This window comes from Dendrobates tinctorius, unplaced genomic scaffold (assembly GCF_039654945.1).
Source record: "Dendrobates tinctorius isolate UK_male_01 unplaced genomic scaffold, ASM3965494v1 ptg000174l, whole genome shotgun sequence".
NCBI lineage: Eukaryota > Metazoa > Chordata > Amphibia > Anura > Dendrobatidae > Dendrobates > Dendrobates tinctorius.
In genome coordinates this window covers 13,928,379-13,947,954 of record NW_027361841.1, presented here as the reverse complement: position 1 = coordinate 13,947,954, position 19,576 = coordinate 13,928,379, and the positions used below count along the sequence as shown (strand labels likewise).

At 39.6% G+C, this 19,576-nt stretch overlaps 1 protein-coding gene across 1 annotated transcript in view; it reads right to left on the bottom strand.

The window, feature by feature from the left end:
• HGF (hepatocyte growth factor) overlaps positions 1 to 19,576 on the bottom strand; it is a 270,967-nt gene that overhangs the window by 127,782 nt on the left and 123,609 nt on the right. The window contains exons 6-7 of the mRNA XM_073551251.1: positions 11,765 to 11,907; positions 2,486 to 2,606 (exon numbers count right to left, since the gene is read on the bottom strand). Coding sequence (XP_073407352.1) covers positions 2,486 to 2,606; positions 11,765 to 11,907 — 264 coding nt within the window. The remainder of the gene's footprint in view (positions 1 to 2,485; positions 2,607 to 11,764; positions 11,908 to 19,576) is intronic.

The following is a 19,576-nucleotide window of genomic DNA, read 5'->3' as shown; positions in this document are numbered from 1 at the left end:
CTTCCACATTGTTATGTTCCTTACAAATGTGTGATACAGTATCATAGTTAATGGGCCAGCTTGAATTGGTTTGATTGCCTATGCCCTAAGAATAAAACACTTCTACTACATATTTTTAACATTAGTTCCTTTTTGTGTTCAAAGCGGGATGCTGTCATTAAAGTCAAACTAAGCTTCCATATATTGCACTTAGCTCACAGTTTCACAGCCTACTGTACAAGTAATTTATCACAAAATTATTTTTTTCTGCAAAATTGAAAGCATATGTTCAATTCTCCCACTATTTCAAGTTGAATATTTTGGAAATATGTTTGTCTTCTAGTTGATGGATGCCAAGTCATTTCCTAGTTTGGAGCCATTTGTACATTCTATGTACAGGCTTTGATAAACATAAGAAACAAGCAATAGCACATCAGTCTTATTGTCACTTCAAAGTAACTCCATTGATTTCTGTAATATGGATGCATTTCCTGGCTGAGTCCTATGAATGGTTTATATTGAGTTTAACATCAATATGAAATCCAATCTGCCAGGTGCTGTGATGGACACTTGATTGGAGAGAAAGTGACATTTGTGTTTGGTCTGAGTCATTTTAGATTATGCTGTTAAGGAAGGGTGTAACTATGACTGGAAACTAGAATATTGTTTACTGGAAGTACTCCAGCCTTTAAATACAATATCTTCTTATAGACAGGTAAAGAATGACATTTGACAATGAGAAATATCACATTCTAAATTTGAGATAAAATGAAATATAGTTAGTGTTACTTAAGTGTACTGCAGGTTACCATGAAATATTTCAGTTTTACATTGACCACAAGAGCATATGCAAAAAAGTGACATTTCCTATTTTCTCCAGTTTAAATGTTAGCTTTGTTGTGTAGACTGGGACATAGTCAACAACTTTCCATTGTCACTTCCTAAATTCTAGGAAGCATTACTCCATCACAAAAGTCTATAATAAACAGTGATCTTTCTTTGTTAATTTTCTCTTTTGGGAGGTCTCCACCCCTCTCTTGTGGGTCATGCACATATAAAGCCGTCTTACAGAGCGTGTCCACATCAGACATTACCTCTCTGAATTCTGCTTATATAGGTACTGTTTAAATGGTCAGGTTTTAAATACATTGGTTAGGACTGCTTTGATGGGTATACCTTGACATTTGGTAGAGCAGCTTAGTATACATTTTTTGCAAAAAACGTATCAACTAAATACCCTGTTTTGTTATCATCTTTTTACTAGCACTTGCTGTTTATTGTTAGATATTTTTTTACAGCAGAGTATTTTTTCACGTTTGTTGTACTGTGTTTCTCTGTGTTTGTCAATTATCAGCTGCCACACGTGGTGGTGTACGGTGTTTACAGGAAAAAAGACCGCTTTTCAAGATGGCCACCCCAAGGAACTTAAAAAATCTAAAAAATTACAGACATTATTTCTCTTTAATAGACCTAAAACTAAATACTTAGACCTAAAGGAAAGCTGTCACAATGAAAATGAAGTCCAATCTGCTGGCACTATGTTGTAGAGCAGGGGGAGCTAAGTAGACTGATATATAGTTTTGTGATAAAATATTTAGTATAAACTGTGTTTTATTCATTTATTCTCTTTTGTTTCTGGAATTTTCCGTCTAGAAGGCGGTCCTATCAGTGACTGACAGTTTTGTTTGTATAAGTGTAGATACAGAGAGAGCTGTCAGTCACTGATAGGACCTCTGAAATTTCTAACAAGAGCAGAGGTTTAAATGAATAAAACACAGGTTATGTTGAATATTTTCTCACAAAACTATACATTAAGCTGCTCAGCTCTCCCTGCTCTATAACATGGTGCCTGCAGGTTGAACTGCATTTTCATGGTGACAGGTTCCATTTAAATCAAACACATGAAATGCTTCTCCACAAAAAAATTAAAGTGCAAGCAATTACTGGCACATACTGCATCTATACACTTGTATAAGCTACATTCAATAAAACTTGCAAAGACATATACCTGACTAATTATGACATGATGTTCAGTAAGTTCAAAAAAGAACACATTTTTTTTCAAGGTAGAACAGTCATAAAGCATTAACGTTGTTGGTGTATAATGTGTACAAGATGGTAGGACCAAACAAAAATAAAGAATATAAAATACATGAATGAAACCAATTAACTTCTGAAAGGAACATCAAAGTGTTTCATGTCTATTGGCAGAACTAGTTACAGGGAGATAAAGTGAGAGGCATAAGTATAGCCGGAACCAAAATTGCACCTGGCATTTATGGATAACATTTTCATTTTTCTGTACTATGATGTTGAAGACAGGTGTTAAGGTTTTCTGACTTGTATCTTTATGTTTTTGGGATAGAAGCTGAGCTAAATGCAGATAACTAAAAGTTTATTTTGCTGAATAAATTTGCACACACATTTGTATTTCTTTCGTTTGCACATTAGTCGCCAGATAGAAGCATTTCTCATAGCACCAAAATTGTTTGTAAACGATCCTTACCGCTCTGGGCGAAACTTGTGTTTATGTGGCCTTTGCAAATCCCATCGCTGGCATTCTTTTCCTGTCTCTGTGTAATCCATTGGTCCTCTGTAGTGTTCACCATTGCAAGTCACACATTCCACTGAAATAATCAAACATTGAATACATAAAGATACAATTCAATGGATTAATTGAAACTAAAACGTAATAAAATGTAATAAATTTGGAAGGGTAGAGAATATAATATGTTACTGCAGGTCTATATGAAGACTTTAGACAGAGCAGTATTCATGCAATGTACATGTGCATTCAACTTCTCAAAAGACATCAAGTTTAACCAAGAAATTCAATGAAGAATTAATAAAAGGTCTTATAAAAATCATCATCCAAAAACGTTCACTTCAAATAAACTTCAAATTCTCCATTAGGATTTGCACTTGAATGATATATTACGATGTTTTAAATTTAGGATGTCAAATTAGTTTATTTTATCTCCATGGGTTGAATTAGACACAGAAAGCAGAACAAGTTATAATGGCTTTTCTTAAGAATCCATTTCTCCTTTGTTAATATAGATCCTATTTCAAGAATTTGCTTTTGCTCTTTTTTAAGAATAATTGGCAGCACATGGTAACACATATGTTCTGCGCTATTCTTGTGTGTCTTTGTGCACTTACAGACCTAAAAACAATAAAACATTTTTATTTATTACTGAGTAAAGAGTACAGTTGCCTATCCCTATTTGGAAGCCCCTCTTTGAACCATAATGGTGAGCAGCTATGTAAGTTTGGCAGACACTCTGGAGGAGCAAGCCTGTCAAGGGATTTGGTTAGTCATTTATTTGGATGATTGCCATTCGATAAATTTGCCCTGGAGCGGCAGTTCTAAGGGAAATGTATGGCCATAAATGGCTTTCAATAGTAATTGCACAATAGATTGGTGGGTTAAAAGAGTATGAACCTGCTGCTGATCATTTGGATGACTTTTATTTCTAAAGAACTGGTATTCATGAAACAACCCCTTTCGAAACAACAACTTTTATTTCTTATAAACAGAAAATGTTGATTTGGCTGACTGTAATGCAATTAAAATACTAAACGTTTCTAGAAAAAATTAAAACTACATTGGTTGCTTTAAATTAGGTTTATTGATTCACTTATGAACTAAACCCTTTCACACTTCATAACACGTATATTCTTTATGAAGTGGGCTGTGCTCTCTCAACTCAGGATAGGTGCCAGCTGTGTTACATAGCCAGAACCAGCCTCAAATAACAGTGAACATACAGTATCTGTTTAAAGGGAATCTGTCAGTAGGATCACTCCTCCTGTAAGCTGGGCACATGGGTCATAGGAATTTGAATAAAATTATTAATTGATATCTGCTATCGGTTGTCTTATTCTAGGGAAATCTACATTTTCTTACATGTAAATGAACTGTTCCAGGTTATGGTTCGGACACTATTCTGCATGAGAATCTGCCTCCAGAGTTTAGTTTCATGAAGGGGAAGGTAGCAGTGTGATGTGTAAATCCATTAATCCCTCTACCAATAAAATGTTTCCTGTGCTATTGACTGCAACACAACTCCAAAGCATGATTGATCCAACCCTATGCTTAATGGTTGGCGAGATGTTCTTTTCCTGTAAATCTGTGCTCTTTTTTCTCCACACATACCTTTGATCATTGTGGCCAAAGAGTCTATTTTAGCCTCATTGGTCCACAGGACTTGTTTCTAAAATGCATCCGGCTTTTTAGATGTTCTTTTGCATACTTCTGACACTGAATTTTATGGTGATGATGCAAGAGAGGTTGTCTTCTGATGACACTTCCATGAAGGCCATATTTGTGCATGTGTCTCTGACCAGTAGAACAATGTACTACAACTCCTGAGTTTGCTAAATCTACCTGAAGGTGTTTTGCAATCAAGCGGGGGTCGTGATTTGCCTCTCTAGCAATCCTACAACTAGCTCTCACTGAAATTTTGTTTAGTCTTTCAGACCTTATCTTGACTTCCTCTGTTCCTTTTAACTGCCATTTCTTAATTACATTTTGAACTGAGGAATGTGCAAGTTGAAAATGTTTTGCTATCTTCTTATGGCCTTCTCCTGTTTTGTAGGCCATCATCATTTTCATTTTCAGAGTGATAGATGGCTGCTTAGAATAACTCAAGGCTGCTGTTTTTTGGCACAAAGTTAGAGGACGCTGGGTTTTATAAAGCTGGGAAATTTGCATCACCTGGCCTTTTCTAAAGATGATAGTGAACAAGTCATAACCCTAACAGGCTAATTAAGGTCTGAAACCTCAGTCAAAGTTATCTGAGCACACAAATCTCTAAGGTTACCCCAACTTTTGCATCAGCCCACTTTCTTTTTTGCAAGTTTTAAAATGTAAAAAATTACAACATATTTTTTTTTTTAAAAATACAAAGATAATGTGTCATCTTTAACTTGAGCCCTTTTAGAGATCATTTCATCTTCAACTTGCTTAACTGTCAACAATAGCAGTAATTTTCACCATGGGTGGTAAACTTTTATATACCACTGTACATGTATCACACTGGTAGCACTCCCTTTTGTTCACAATAAACTCTGGAGGCAGATTCTCATGCAGATCAATGTCTGGCCCATAGCCTGTAACAGCTCATGTACATTTAAGAAAAATGTGGATTTTTTTGGAATAAGACATCATATCACAAATATCAAAGTATCATTTTATTCAGCTTCCTATGACCTTCATGCCTATATAGACGGCTTAGGAGGGTAGTTCCTTCTTACAGATTCCCTTTAAGTTCCTAAATGTCGATCATTGACGGCTGCATTTAAATTTCACCATTTTGATGACATGTCTATTTGGGCCCCCATCAGTCCCTCATAAACAGGTTGCATTGGGAGCTGGAGACCTGCTGAAAGCCCTTGTCATTGCCACTTGGCTATTTCGCTGAAGTCCAGCCACAGGTTGGTCTTAATAGGAAACTATGATTTGTACTAGATGCTGCAATAGTTTTGTATCAGACATTTGAAGGTTCAAGTCCCAGATAGGACCTAAAGTCTATGCTATATAAAAAGGGTTAAATATTAAAAATAACCCAATTTTCCCCTAGCAAAACTAAAGATATTGAAATATTAACATACTTAGGTATGCTGCATCTGTAAAAGTCCAAGCTATCTAAATATAGAAATATACAGTATAACCATTTAATATAAATGCAATAAAGAAAACTAAATGAAATGTTTTTGTTGGCTGCAGCCAGCAGCTATTAAAAAAATAGAATAAAAAGCAATACAATGGTTGTATGTGCAACCCAAAAATTTTTAAAAAGTACTGCTCAGCACACAAAAAAGAAACGTTCATACAACTCCAATGATAGACAAAAAAAAAAAGTTATGGGTCTCAGAAAATGGCAAAGCAAACCAAATCTACAATGACAAAATATCCGTTTTATTTCACATCATTTGCAATTTTTTTCTCAGGACATTACCTGGTAAAATTAATGGTGCTTTTCAAAACTACTGCTTGTCCTGCAAACAAGCAGCCGTAATGCGGCTATGTCAATTTAAAAATAATAAAGTTATGGCTCTTGGAAAAAAAAGGAGGAAAAGGAAGAGGAGTTAAAATGAATAATTGCCCTGCCTATAAGATTCCTTTTCACAGAAAGATTTCTCAAACCACAGTAAAATAATTGGTGGTTCAAAAATTTAAATCCTTACCAAGGTTCATTGCTACCAATTACAACCAGTGATTCATAGAGCACAACTATGCATTGCAGGTAGGATTAACTATTGAGATCCAGCAGCAGACTAAGGTTGAGCTGTAAGCAAAACAGAAAGGCCTACATTGAAAAATCATACAGTGTGGAAAATAAGTATTTGATACACTGCCAATTTTGCAAGTTTTCCCACCTACAAAGAATGGAGAGGACCGTAATTTTTATTTTAGGTACACTTGAACTGTGAGAGACAGAATCTAAAAATAAAAAAAACAGAAAATGACATTGTATGTTTTAAATATTAATTAGCATTTTATTACATGAAATAAGTACTTCATATAATAGAAAAATAGGACTTAATATTTGATACATAAACCCTTCTTTGCGATTACACAGGTCAGAAGATTCCTGTAGCTCTTGACCAAGTTTGCACACACTGCAACAGGGATTTTGGCCCACTCCCATATACAATTTTCTCCAGATATTCAGGTTTGGGTTTCAAAATTGAGTTTAAGCTCACAACAAATATTTTTTATTTGGTTCAGGTGTCTGGAGACTGGCTAGGCCATGCCAGGACCTTGAAATGCTTCTTATGGAGCAACTCCTTACTTGCCCTGGCTGTGTGTTTCAGGTCATTGTCATGGTGGAAGACTCAGCCATGACCCCTCTTCAATGTTCTTACTAAGGGAAGAAGGATGTTGGCCAAAATCTTGCAATACATGACCCCATCCATCCCCCCTTGAATACAATGCAGTTGTCTGATCCCCTTTGCAGAAAGGCACTCCCAAAGTATGATGTTTGCACCCAACATGCCTCATGGTTGTGACGATGTTCTTGGGGTTGTACTCATCTTTCTTCTTCCTCCAAACATGGCGAGTAGAGTTGATGCCAAAAAGTTCTATGTTTGTCTCATCTGACCACATGACCGTTTCCCATGCCTCCCCTGGATCATCCAGATGGTCATTAACAAACTTCAAATGGGCCTGGACATGTGCTGGCATGAGCAGGGAGACCTTGCATACCCTGCGGGATTTTAATCTATGACGGCATTGTGTGTTACTACCAGTAATGCTTGAGACTGTGGTCCTAGTTCTCTTCAGGTCATTGACCAGGTTCTCCCATGTAGTCCTGTGCTGATTTCTGACCTTTCTCAGAATCATTCTTGCCTCATGAGGTGAGATCATGCATGCAGCCTCAAACTGAGGAAGATTAACAGTCATCTTGTGTTACTTCCATTTTCTAATAATTGTGCCAACAGTTGTTGCCTTCTCAACAAGCTGCTTGCCTATTATCCTGTAGTCCATCCCAGATTTGTGCAGGTCTACAATTTTGTCCCTGGTGTCCTTAGACAGCTATATGGTTTTGGCCATGGTGGAGAGGTTGGAGTGTGATTGCGTGTGTGGACAGGTGTAGTTTATAGAAGTAATGAATTTACACAGGTGCAATTAATACAGGTAATGAGTGCAGAGTAGGAGGGCTTCTTAAAAGAAAAACTAACTGGTCTGTGAGAGCCAGAATTCTTGCTGGTTGGTAGGTGATCAAATACTTATTTCATGCAATAAGATGCTATTTAATTATTTAAAAATCATACAATGTGATTTTCTATTTTTTTATTCTTATATTCTGTCTCTCACCATTGAAGCGTACCAATGATAAAAGCTACAGACCTCTCCATTCTTTGTAGATGGGAAAACTTACAAAATCAGTAGTGTATCAAAAACTTATTTTCCCCACTGTATGCTTTAAGATCAAAATTTATATTTACGAATTGTGCTTGCAATAATGTTAATTTTTACTGAGGCATCAACCATTCTGAAACTGCATCATAACTTTCTTGATAAAAGTGAAATTATAAGTTTGGATCCAGAATAAAGAAATTTGATTTATTGTAATTGTTTTACATTCTCTATTGACACAAGCTGAAAATATAAACTGATGTATGTACTCATTTTTGAGCATTCATTTTGTTTATCTATTCTAACAAAAAATAAAAAGTGTGGTTATTGTTTCATGTTGATTTCTAGATCTGCAAAGCACATTTTAAAGGTTTTTTCAGTGCACCACACCAGTTTTGGATCCATTCCATAAATAAAACGATAATGGCAGTTCTAAAAAAATTGACCAATAGAAATAAATCTGGGGAAGATTCACTTTCATGAGAATGAACTGACCATTATGTTAACTCCCTCACATAAAGCTGAAAATATGTATGCCATCAGATATGAATTTAAAATGATGTAATAAATAAAACTCAACTCTTTAGACTGCAAACGTGATTACTTACAGAAGATGTTGCCATTAAAACTATTAAAACCATTTTTATCACATTTTTATTTAGATGTTGTAAGACAAAAAAATGCCTGTAACCATTGTCTTTCTACTATACCACCTGGTTTGGATTTAGAGAATAATACACCCAAAGCATGGAATTTAATTGTCATAAAGCAAATGCAGTGCTGATAGAATGTTTTCGACCATGTATTCTTGCGTGCTTACAAATAAATGCTGTTTATGTTGGTTTTTTTAACAAAAGATTTCTGGCGTAATAAAACATATGTTCACTAGAGTTGAGAAAATATATTTGAGTTTGATTGCATTGTACTTAAATATTATAAAAACCTACATTCTATAAATTGTGGATTTGTTATTAATTTGTTTCCACACGTATTAAGCAAAATGGTGCCTGGATGACTGCCTTTTTGCTGAACCATAAAATGCCATCAAAAGGTTAAAAAAAATTTTTTAAAAAACTTATGCTCATCTAACTGCTCACCTCTGTAGCCTCTCCACTCTGCACTATCCCCCAACTGGTCCTTGGCACATCCTTTTATCACTAGAGCCAAGCATGAGTCTCTGGGGCTCTTGATGCTAAGCTGGAACATTTAGCTCTGATGAGGTCCAGGAAATTCTGGATATGTGCGTGCAAAGTCACAGCACATGTCGTGACATCATGATGTTGCGACCTTATGCACACTTGCCCAGAAAAGTCCCAGACTTCAGAGTCAGAAGTCCAGGTCTATTGTGAAGAGGCCTAGAAATTCAGCACTTCATGGAAGTGATAAGAAGCTCAAAAAGAGACCCCAGAGCATAATAATGGGCATTCAATTCACAAAGACAAACTGCAGTGCAAACCAGTGAATTTGAATTTTGCCCGATCCACACATCTTTAATTCTTTAATGTCCACCATTGCAATCATATTTATATAACTCCAATGCAACCAAAAATAAAAACATCCTTATACATTGTCTTGATTTAAATGTTCTCTTCATCTTCCATGCAGACATATGTGGCTCTAGTTGCTTCTGTAAAGAGAGCAATCCTTTTGAATTGTGATACTGCAACCATGCTCACTTAGAACGTCTACCTATTAAAGAAACACTCCCAGCAAAAAAAGTCTAATAATTTCTTAATATGTAGCTGACATAACGTAGGTGCATCAAAGTACTTTCCTTATTTTTTTGTACTATAAGATACACCTAACCATAAGAAGCAGCCCAAGGTTAGAGAAGGAAAACAGGAAAAAAATGTTTTAACCTGTCATCAGGATCAGGCATATCGGGGGGCTTACAGGTGCATCTTACAGTCCACATGTAGTTTAGAGAAGGGAGGTGGCGAGGTATCAGGAGGCAGCAGGAGAGTCACATTTTATGCCATCTGACAGCAGGAGTGAGGCAATACTGCAGCCCTGGAGTAGGAGAAGGGGGTGTCTTAGCGGTGTGAGACAGGAATGGGGTCCCTGCAATGCACATTGTTCTTCCGGCAATCTTCAGTAATATTTTGCTGAAGATGGCACGTGTGCAGATTAAGATCTTTGGTCATCATTTTCCTTAAGACTACTGTGAGGTAAATGAGCACAGGAGGGACTCTGCTCCCACCTTTCACTGTCAGGACACCCCTTCCGCCTATCCCATATCCCACAGCATTGACCCACTCCTGCCACTACCGGCTTCCTTCCTCCTGTGACCCTGCACCAATGACGCCAGACCTCTGGTAAGCTACATTCGAACTATAAGATGCACCCCCATTTTCCTATCAAATTTTGGGGGAAAAGTGCATATTATAGTGCCAGTCAGCTATTATTCTGGATCATGAGACTGCAAATCAGACTAACCAGATCATCACAAAAAACTTTATGTGTGGATTGGAATTAGCTTTTAAAATGAAGGTTTATAGTCTTACATTGGTGGAAGCAGCCCCGCCCACATCACAATGTAAAAAATAAATATATCCTTATAATCACTTTAATGTTCACCTCTACGACTCCTCCACATCAACGGTTTGTTCTTTGCCATATCATCGGTTCATCACAGCTTGCGATGAATTGTGAAAGGTCATGGCACACAGATTTCAGCATGAGCATGGTGAGGACCATAGAGGTGAGAATAGGTACTTTTTTACATTTTTTTACATCTTATGTTTTTATGATCTGGAGAATCCATAAAGCATAATGAGGGACCCTAAATAACTATTGTATGAATAGAATTTCCCAGGAAAACAGGCATCTCCAATAGGCATAATAGGAAAAACATTAGTGTCTCCTAGTACCAGAAGTCAGAAATGCATTACTGCCCCTTGAAATGCTACATATTGTGGAAAACTTTTTTCTTTCTCTCTAACAGACTGGAAAGGATAGTTTTACTATGTCTGTGCTTTCAATTAATTCTAACGGCATCTATTTTATAAAGAGATTATACAATCAGATTACATAAAATTCCTCTAATCTTTACTCCAATCCCATGAATTAGGTTACAGTAATAAATTTTCTGAATTGGTGAAATAAAAATCTTGGCATGTAAACTCATTGCATGATCTGTTTGGAACATTGTAAATTAATAGCAGAGTAGTTAGTAATTGCCGGTATGTCCTAACAGTCTGATATATTTCATTTTTCAACACGCATAGTACGTATTGAGACTTGGACAGTGGCAATTGGGGGTCTGCAGTAAGAACTTGCATATATGTTTTATACATAGATGATTTTACATCAATTTTGAAAACAATTTTGTGCCTTAATCTGTGCAAAATGTACATCCCGTGTTTGTGGAAAGGATCTGTGTGGTAGACAAAAAATACCATATTAATGAATATTGTGTCTCTTATTTGGTTAGGATCCCAGAAAAGGAAAAATGTTGTTGAAAATCTGCTGCGGATCTGCTGCATACATACAGCAAATCTGCTATAGAAATCCAAAGATACAGACTCAGACTTCCCAGTAACATAGAAACACACATTAGATTTTAATTTAATACCATAGGTGGTATGCCATGTGTTGCACTTTTGCATGAGCTACTAAAGGATATAAACATTTCAGGCTAGTTAGAATATAGATATGTGCTTGAGATCTTTTAATATTCGGAAGCGGACCACATGTTATTATACTGTGGAGTAAAATGCACGTAACAGTATGTGCAAACTGAGATTTGCACTTTTAAGGAGTATTTTTAGTTTTTGGAGTTTTTGAATAGGATTTTGAGTTTCACATTTTTGAGCCGTTTCTGCTCAGTTTCAGCATTAAAAATACTCAGTGTGCACATACGCAAACAGTACTGTATATTACGTTAATAAAGTTTTATGAGATTTCTTAACATGTTACCTTCTGAGCATGATGGGATATTACATACTTCATGACGAACTTTCGGGTTTTTTGTGAAACACCAAGGTCCTCCTTCTTCTCCTTTAGGATTCCGACAATAGTTTTCATTGAGGTCTTTACTTTGGTAGCTCGAATGCAAAAAGCTAGTTTTAAAATGACATTATAGCACATGTTGTAGTACGTGGTGACATAATAGTTAGTACGAAAATATAGCATGCACTACTGATGTAAAGAAATTTTAGTATGTCCTCTATTCATGTAATACCATGCCCTACATGTGCCAATCATGCCAGTAGTTATTTTAGCCAGATCACTGCTCCCAAAATAAGCAATATTAATTAGCAGCTGATACTGAAAACACCACTAATTACCAGGCTTCTTGTGACAGCTGAATGTATATTATTAGATGAGATGCTTCTTCTCATAGGTAAAAGCTAATGATATACATTGGAAAGTGCAGTCTTGTAATTAGACACTAGACGTTGGTAATTAATATGTAAACAAATGAGCCATAAAACCAGCAAACATTTAGTATAAGAAACAGAATGCTTAGTTTACAGAAAATAAGAGTTGTAGAAGTTGCAGGAGAGATTCCATGGAAGCAATATGTAATAATTAGTATTTGCACATGAAGAACAAGTAGAATAAATACACTTCTATAATAATGAATGCCCTAACCAGCTTCCGGTTGTAACAACTTCCGTCCAGTTGTAACCGGTGACGTCACCACACACACACGCACATGTTAACCCTCAACACACCACACCGCCTCAACACACACTCCTCTCACCTTTCACCTCCACTCATGTCCACTCACTCTTTCACTCCACATACGTTCCTTTCTCTCACTCCGTTTCTCATACTCACACCGTCATCGTCGCTGCCCCGACATCTTCCTCCGCCGCCGCGATCCAGGATCCAGACGTTCTCCAGGCCGCCGACATGTTCTTGCGGGACGCCATCTTGGATGTCGTGAAGGCCCACGAGAGTCAAGATGGCGTCGCCGCAACAATATGTCGCTGGCGTGGACGACATCGGGATCCAAAAAGATGGAGTCAGCGAAATCTCGCGAGATTACGCCGACGCCATTTTGGATCCCGATGTCGCCCATGCCAGCGACATGTTGTTGCGACGACGCCATCTTGAATATCGCGGGACTTCATGACATCCAAGATGGCGTCCCGCAAGAATATGTCGCTGGCGTGGGCGACATCGGGATCCAAAATGGCGTCGGCGTAATCTCGCGAGATTTCGCCGACGCCATCTTTTTGGATCCCGATGTCGTCCACGCCAGCGACATGTTGTTGCGGCGACGCTATCGTGAATATCGCGGGATTTCACGAAATCCAAGATGGCATCCCGCAAGAACATGTCGGCGGCCTGGAGAACATCTGGATCCTGGATCGCGGCGGCGGAGGAAGATGTCGGGGCAGAGACGATGACGGTGTGAGTATGAGAAACGGAGTGAGAGAAAGGAACGTATGTGGAGTGAAAGAGTGAGTGGACATGAGTGGAGGTGAAAGGTGAGAGGAGTGTGTGTTGAGGCGGTGTGGTGTGTTGAGGGTTAACATGGCAAGAGGTGTTAACGACGTCGGCGAAATCTCGCGAGATTTCGCCGACGCCATCTTGCATTTGTGAAATTGCGTCATTTACCTCACGCCGACTTGCTGTGCGGACGCTTGGCATTGCCTGTACCACCATAACTACTGCTGCCTTGGTCCTATGCCTGTTTACTGCCGGTGTCTAATTACAGGGCCAATTTGCCTGTACCGCCATAACTACTGCTGCCTTGCTCCTCTGCCTGTGTCTAATTACAGGGCCAATTTGCCTGTACCGCCATAACTACTGCTGCCTTGCTCCTCTGCTGGTGTCTAATTACAGGGCTAATTTGCCTCTACCGCCATAACTACTGCTGCCTTGCTCCTCTGCCGGTGTCTAATTACAGGACCAATTTGCCTATACTGCCATAACTACTGCCTTTGTCCTCTGCCGGTGTCTAATTACAGGGCCAATTTGCCTATACTGCCATAACTACTGCTGCCTTTGTCCTCTGCCAGTGTCTAATTACAGGGCCAATTTGCCTCTATCGCCATAACTACTGCTGCTTTGGTCATCTGCCTGTTTACTGCCGGTGTCTAATTACAAGGCCAATTTGCCTCTACCGCCATAACTACTGCTGCCTTGCTCCTCTGCCGGTGTCTAATTACAGGGCTAATTTGCCTCTACCGCCATAACTACTGCTGCCTTGCTCCTCTGCCGGTGTCTAATTACAGGGCCAATTTGCCTCTACCGCCATAACTACTGCTGCCTTGCTCCTCTGCCGGTGTCTAATTACAGGGCCAATTTGCCTCTACCGCCATAACTACTGCTGCATTGCTCCTCTGCCGGTGTCTAATTACAGGGCCAATTTGCCAATACCGCCATAAGTACTGCTGCCTTGCTCCTCTGCCGGTGTCTAATTACAGGGCCAATTTGCCTCTACCGCCATAAGTACTGCTGCCTTGCTCCTCTGACTGTTCACTGCCTGTGTCTAATTACAGGGCCAATTTGCCTCTACCGCCATAACTACTGCTGCCTTGCTCCTCTGCCGGTGTCTAATTACAGGGCCAATTTGCCTCTACCGCCATAACTACTGCTGCCTTGCTCCTCTGCTGGTGTCTAATTACAGGGCTAATTTGCCTCTACCGCCATAACTACTGCTGCCTTGCTCCTCTGCCGGTGTCTAATTACAGGGCCAATTTGCCTCTACCACCATAACTACTGCTGCCTTGCTCCTCTGCCGGTGTCTAATTACAGGGCCAATTTGCCTCTACCGCCATAACTACTGCTGCCTTGCTCCTCTGCCGGTGTCTAATTACAGGGCCAATTTGCCTCTACCGCCATAACTACTGCTGCATTGCTCCTCTGCTGGTGTCTAATTAAAGGGCCAATTTGCCAATACCGCCATAACTACTGCTGCCTTGCTCCTCTGCCGGTGTCTAATTACAGGGCCAATTTGCCTCTACCGCCATAAGTACTGCTGCCTTGCTCCTCTGACTGTTCACTGCCTGTGTCTAATTACAGGGCCAATTTGCCTCTACCGCCATAACTACTGCTGCCTTGCTCCTCTGCCGGTGTCTAATTACAGGGCCAATTTGCCTCTACCGCCATAACTACTGCTGCCTTGCTCCTCTGCCGGTGTCTAATTACAGGGCCAATTTGCCTCTACCGCCATAACTACTGCTGCCTTGCTCCTCTGCCGGTGTCTAATTACAGGGCCAATTTGCCTCTACCGCCATAACTACTGCTGCCTTGCTCCTCTGCCGGTGTCTAACTACAGGGCCAATTTGCCACTACCACTTCATAACTACTGCTGGGCAATTACAGGGTCAATTAGTATCTGTTTACTCTACAATACTCCAGGACGCCTTCTTCACTGCCAGATAACTGCCAAATAGACTCCTTTACCTGTGCCAACATGAGTCATAACAAAATGTATGCCAATGCCAGTGAAAGGAAAGCAGCTTTAGCACTACGACAAAAACAACGCCGTGCTAATGAGACTCCTGAGGAAAAACACCATCGCCTTGAGAAGATTAAGGCTTATAAACGCCGTCGCCTCACACACGAATCCCCTAACTCTAAATCCATAAGATTGGCTGAAGAAGCCTCTGCACGCCGTCACCGCCGACAACAGACGGCCTCTTCCTCATCATTATTATTAGACTCACAACAGGATGCTTCCACATCAGCATGTGGAACAATTTACTGCTACACTTCATCCTATATGCCGTTCACTGACATAACTAATCAGAAATCTGTTTCTGCCCTATCAATACCACCATTAGTCAATACCAACGCACAGTTTCTTCACATACAAGCTGCAGTTAGCCCGCAGAAAGTGCAACCAAGACAAATATACGTTGGTCTCAAAACTAGGCGCACCCCATTGGTTGGACATGCACTTCTACTACAACCTCACATTTTCACTAATGATGAAAATAGTATTACCGAACACAGCTGTGGTGACATGACCCATGTATGTGAGCATTGCGAAGCTTTGCATTTTGTAGCAGAGATACCTTCTGATAACAACTTTACGCTCTGTTGTCAGAAGGGTAAAGTCCATGTACCCATACTACAATATCCTGATGTCTTTACACGTTTGCTGAAAGGGCAAAGTTAATTTAGCAAAAATTTCATGGATAATATTCAAAGTATTAACAGTTCCTTTGCTTTTGCCTCCATGGGTGCAAATATTTCACCACCTCCTGGATATGGCCCATACTGTTTCCGCATACATGGCCAGATCTATCATAGAACTGGAACACTACATCCCTCAGATGACCAGCAACGCGCATTTGCCCAACTTTACATTCTCGATACCACTACCGCAAACGAACAACGCTTACGATGTAAAGAAAATCAAAAATGTACAAAACGGAACTGTCATGCCAAACATCACTATGGCTATTAAACAAGATCGTACTCAAGACCCTTGACGCTACAATAATCCCACTGTCAGTGAAGTAGCAGTCGTGTTTCAAAATGACAATGGTGAGCCACTAATGTCCACTCACAGGATTTCAGAATACTCAAGATGGCATGGCCGCAAGAACATGTCGCCGGCGTGGACAATGTCGGGATCCAGGATGGCGCCGGCGGAAGATGTCGGGGATCGTGGAGCAGCGACGATGACGGTGTGAGTATGAGAGACGGAGTGAGAGAAAGGGTCGTATGTGGAGTGAAAGAGTGAATGGACGTGAGTGGAGATGGTGAAAGGTGAGAGGAGTGTGTGTTGAGGCGGTGTGCTGTGTTGAGGAGGTGTGTGTGTATTGAGGGTTAACATGGCAAGAGGTGTGTCACTATCCTCTCGATGCGATAGCATCAGGCCTTAGTCTACTATAATAAATGCGCTAAGCAGCTTCCGGGTTGTAACAACTTCCGTCCAGTTGTAACTGGTGACGTCACAGCACACCTCTTGCCATGTTAACCCTCAACACACCACTCCTCAACACACACTCCTCTCACCTTTCACTATCTCCACTAATGTCCACTCGCAGGATTTCAGAATACTCAAGATGGCATGGCCACAAGAACATGTCGCCGGCGTGGACAACGTCGGGATCCAGGATGGCGCCGGCGGAAGATGATGTCGGGGATCATGGAGCAGCGACGATGACAGTGTGAGTATGAGAGACGGAGTGAGAGAAAGGGTCATATATGGAGTGAAAGAGTGAGTGGATGTGAGTGGAGATGGTGAAAGGTGAGAGGAGTGTGTGTTGAGGAGGTGTGTGTGTATTGAGGATTAACATGGCAAGAGGTGTGTCACTATCCTCTCGATGCGATAGCATCGGGCCTTAATCTAGTATACAAATAAACAGGAGCCGATTCAGCAGACGACAAAACGATGGAACTTTACAATTCCTCGTAACTGGCAGTCAGTGGGGGTTTCCAGATGTTTGACCTCCACTGATCTGCTGAGCTAATATGGATAACGTTGCAAACGGAAAGGCCAATATCACAATACTGGAAAATCCCTTTGAAGGGAATATGTCAGCTCCCTTATGCTACCCGAACCATGGGTAGAATGAGTCAGAAACCAGCTCTTTTGCAAGTCATCCTAGTCATCTTATCCACAGCCACCATTTTAAAGGGAACCTGTCAGCTGATACAAGCTACCAAAACTGTGGGCAACTGTCTGTATGAACAAAGCCATGTATGTTTGTCTCACTGGGGACTGAGCCATGCTATTAACTAGTCATACAGGTGGGTCCCCGCATGTTGACAGTGTCTGACTAGCTTCATGTACGGAGACTTGCCAGTAACTGTCAGCGGGCGAGGACAAGTCACCGGGGACCCGCCTGTACGCCTAGTCACTCACGCGGCTCAGTCCCCAGCAGCTATTAAAAGTATGTTTTTCCCTGAAATGCTACAGTGTTTCAGAGACAAACATACGTGGCTGTGATCGCACAGCCAATGGCTAATACATGATGCCCACATTTTGGGTAACATGTATCAGCTGGCAAGTTCCCTTTAAAGCATGTTTTCTCTGAAATATGGCAGTATGTTAGAATAAAACATACATATTTAATGGTGTAACCAGTCTTTGGTTCATGATGCATGTGATTCAGGCAGCGTGATTTAGTTGACAGGTTCCCTTGAAGGATTTTTTATAATCTCATTAGAAAGTATACATACATTATACATTTTAATTACATTGTTAGATGGCAGGGTCAGAGTTTTTTCTGATCATGGCTTTTGCCTTGGCAGAGTGACTGTGGTTGAACCACTTTGCTGCTTTGACTGGTCACAAAGGCTCACGGTCATGTATTGTAAATCTACATAGAATAATATACAACTTCTCATAATGTACATGCAGGAAAGTGTTATGAGACCAGAAATTGGCACATATGTAGCAAACTATGGGAGAGATAGTTTTCTTTGTGAAGATCTATTTTGACAACATCCTAGGAAGTATTGCCACAAGAACTTCCTATCTTTTGAAGGATCGAAGCAAGGAGAATCATTACTCTAATATACTACAGTGCTTTGCAAAGCCCAAATAAAACATCTTGTTCTCAGCCCTGCTACATCTGTATTCTACTGGGGAAAAATATAAATACTGTCAAAATAAAAAAAAATGTTTTCTTTAAACATTACTTGTACACACCAATATGAATAAAGAGGAAATAAGTCATTAAGGAGAAAGGGGCTGACTCAATTTACGCTTCTCAGTTCTCAAGATCGGAAATGACATAAAACAGAACATTACTACAAGTCTGTCTTGTAAAAAATATGAAGAAAATAGCCCGAAATTACTACACAATGCGTTCCTTGACATAAACATGGAAACCACCTTCCTAAAAACAGATGTTGCGATGAAGTTGTTCTGTGAATGTTAGCCCACACATTAACAAGCAGCAAATGTTCAATTGTTTAATTCTTTCTTTTATTCTAATTGCTCTCTGCACATGAGTCTGTGCTAATGACATCATGAGATTTTTTCATGGGGTAATAAACAAAATAGCGTGCGGCTACTTCATTTGTCGAATGACCTTTGCAATCTCTGACTGTAAAGCATGATGAGAAAACAATAATAATCAAAGCAGCATGCATTAGGGCTGTGTAGACAGAGTCTAAGCCTGGCATCATACTCTATTGGCTAATGTGCATTGGAAACGAATTGTCAGGCCAACAGGCTAGACCTTTGCAAAATCTATCTACAGTTATCAATGATTCATACAATAACAAAAAGGAGCTAAAAAATAAAAATTTATTGCATATACAATTGTACATACAATAATGTATGTACAAATGTACAAATATATAAAGCATTTAATAAACCAAAAAATATAAAAGATGACAAAAACCAGGACATTGGCAATAGAGCAATGCAGGTAGCATTGTAAAGGTAAGTACAATGAATATGAATATATAAGACTCCAAATAATAGACACAGTGATCAGAACATATGTTATGTATGAAGACATATATGTACTAACTCATAAGTATATGGCAAAAATACTCACCCATAGTGTAATGCATCATGAATGATTACCATGAAAACATAATCTCCAATTCTTGTTTAGATTTAAATTCCTTGGAGAGTGCATTATGCTTTGGGTAAGATCATTTTTGCAATAAACTTATGAATTGCTTTATGTCTAGACTCCCTGAGTAAGCAGGAGCTAAATATGCGAAACACACTTTGGGGATTATGTTTTTGTGGAATCTTTGCAAAGTGCATTTTCATTGTACAGTGTTGGCCATTTTTATGGATACACCTAAATAAAATGAGAATGGTTCGTGATATCAACTTCCTGTTTGTGG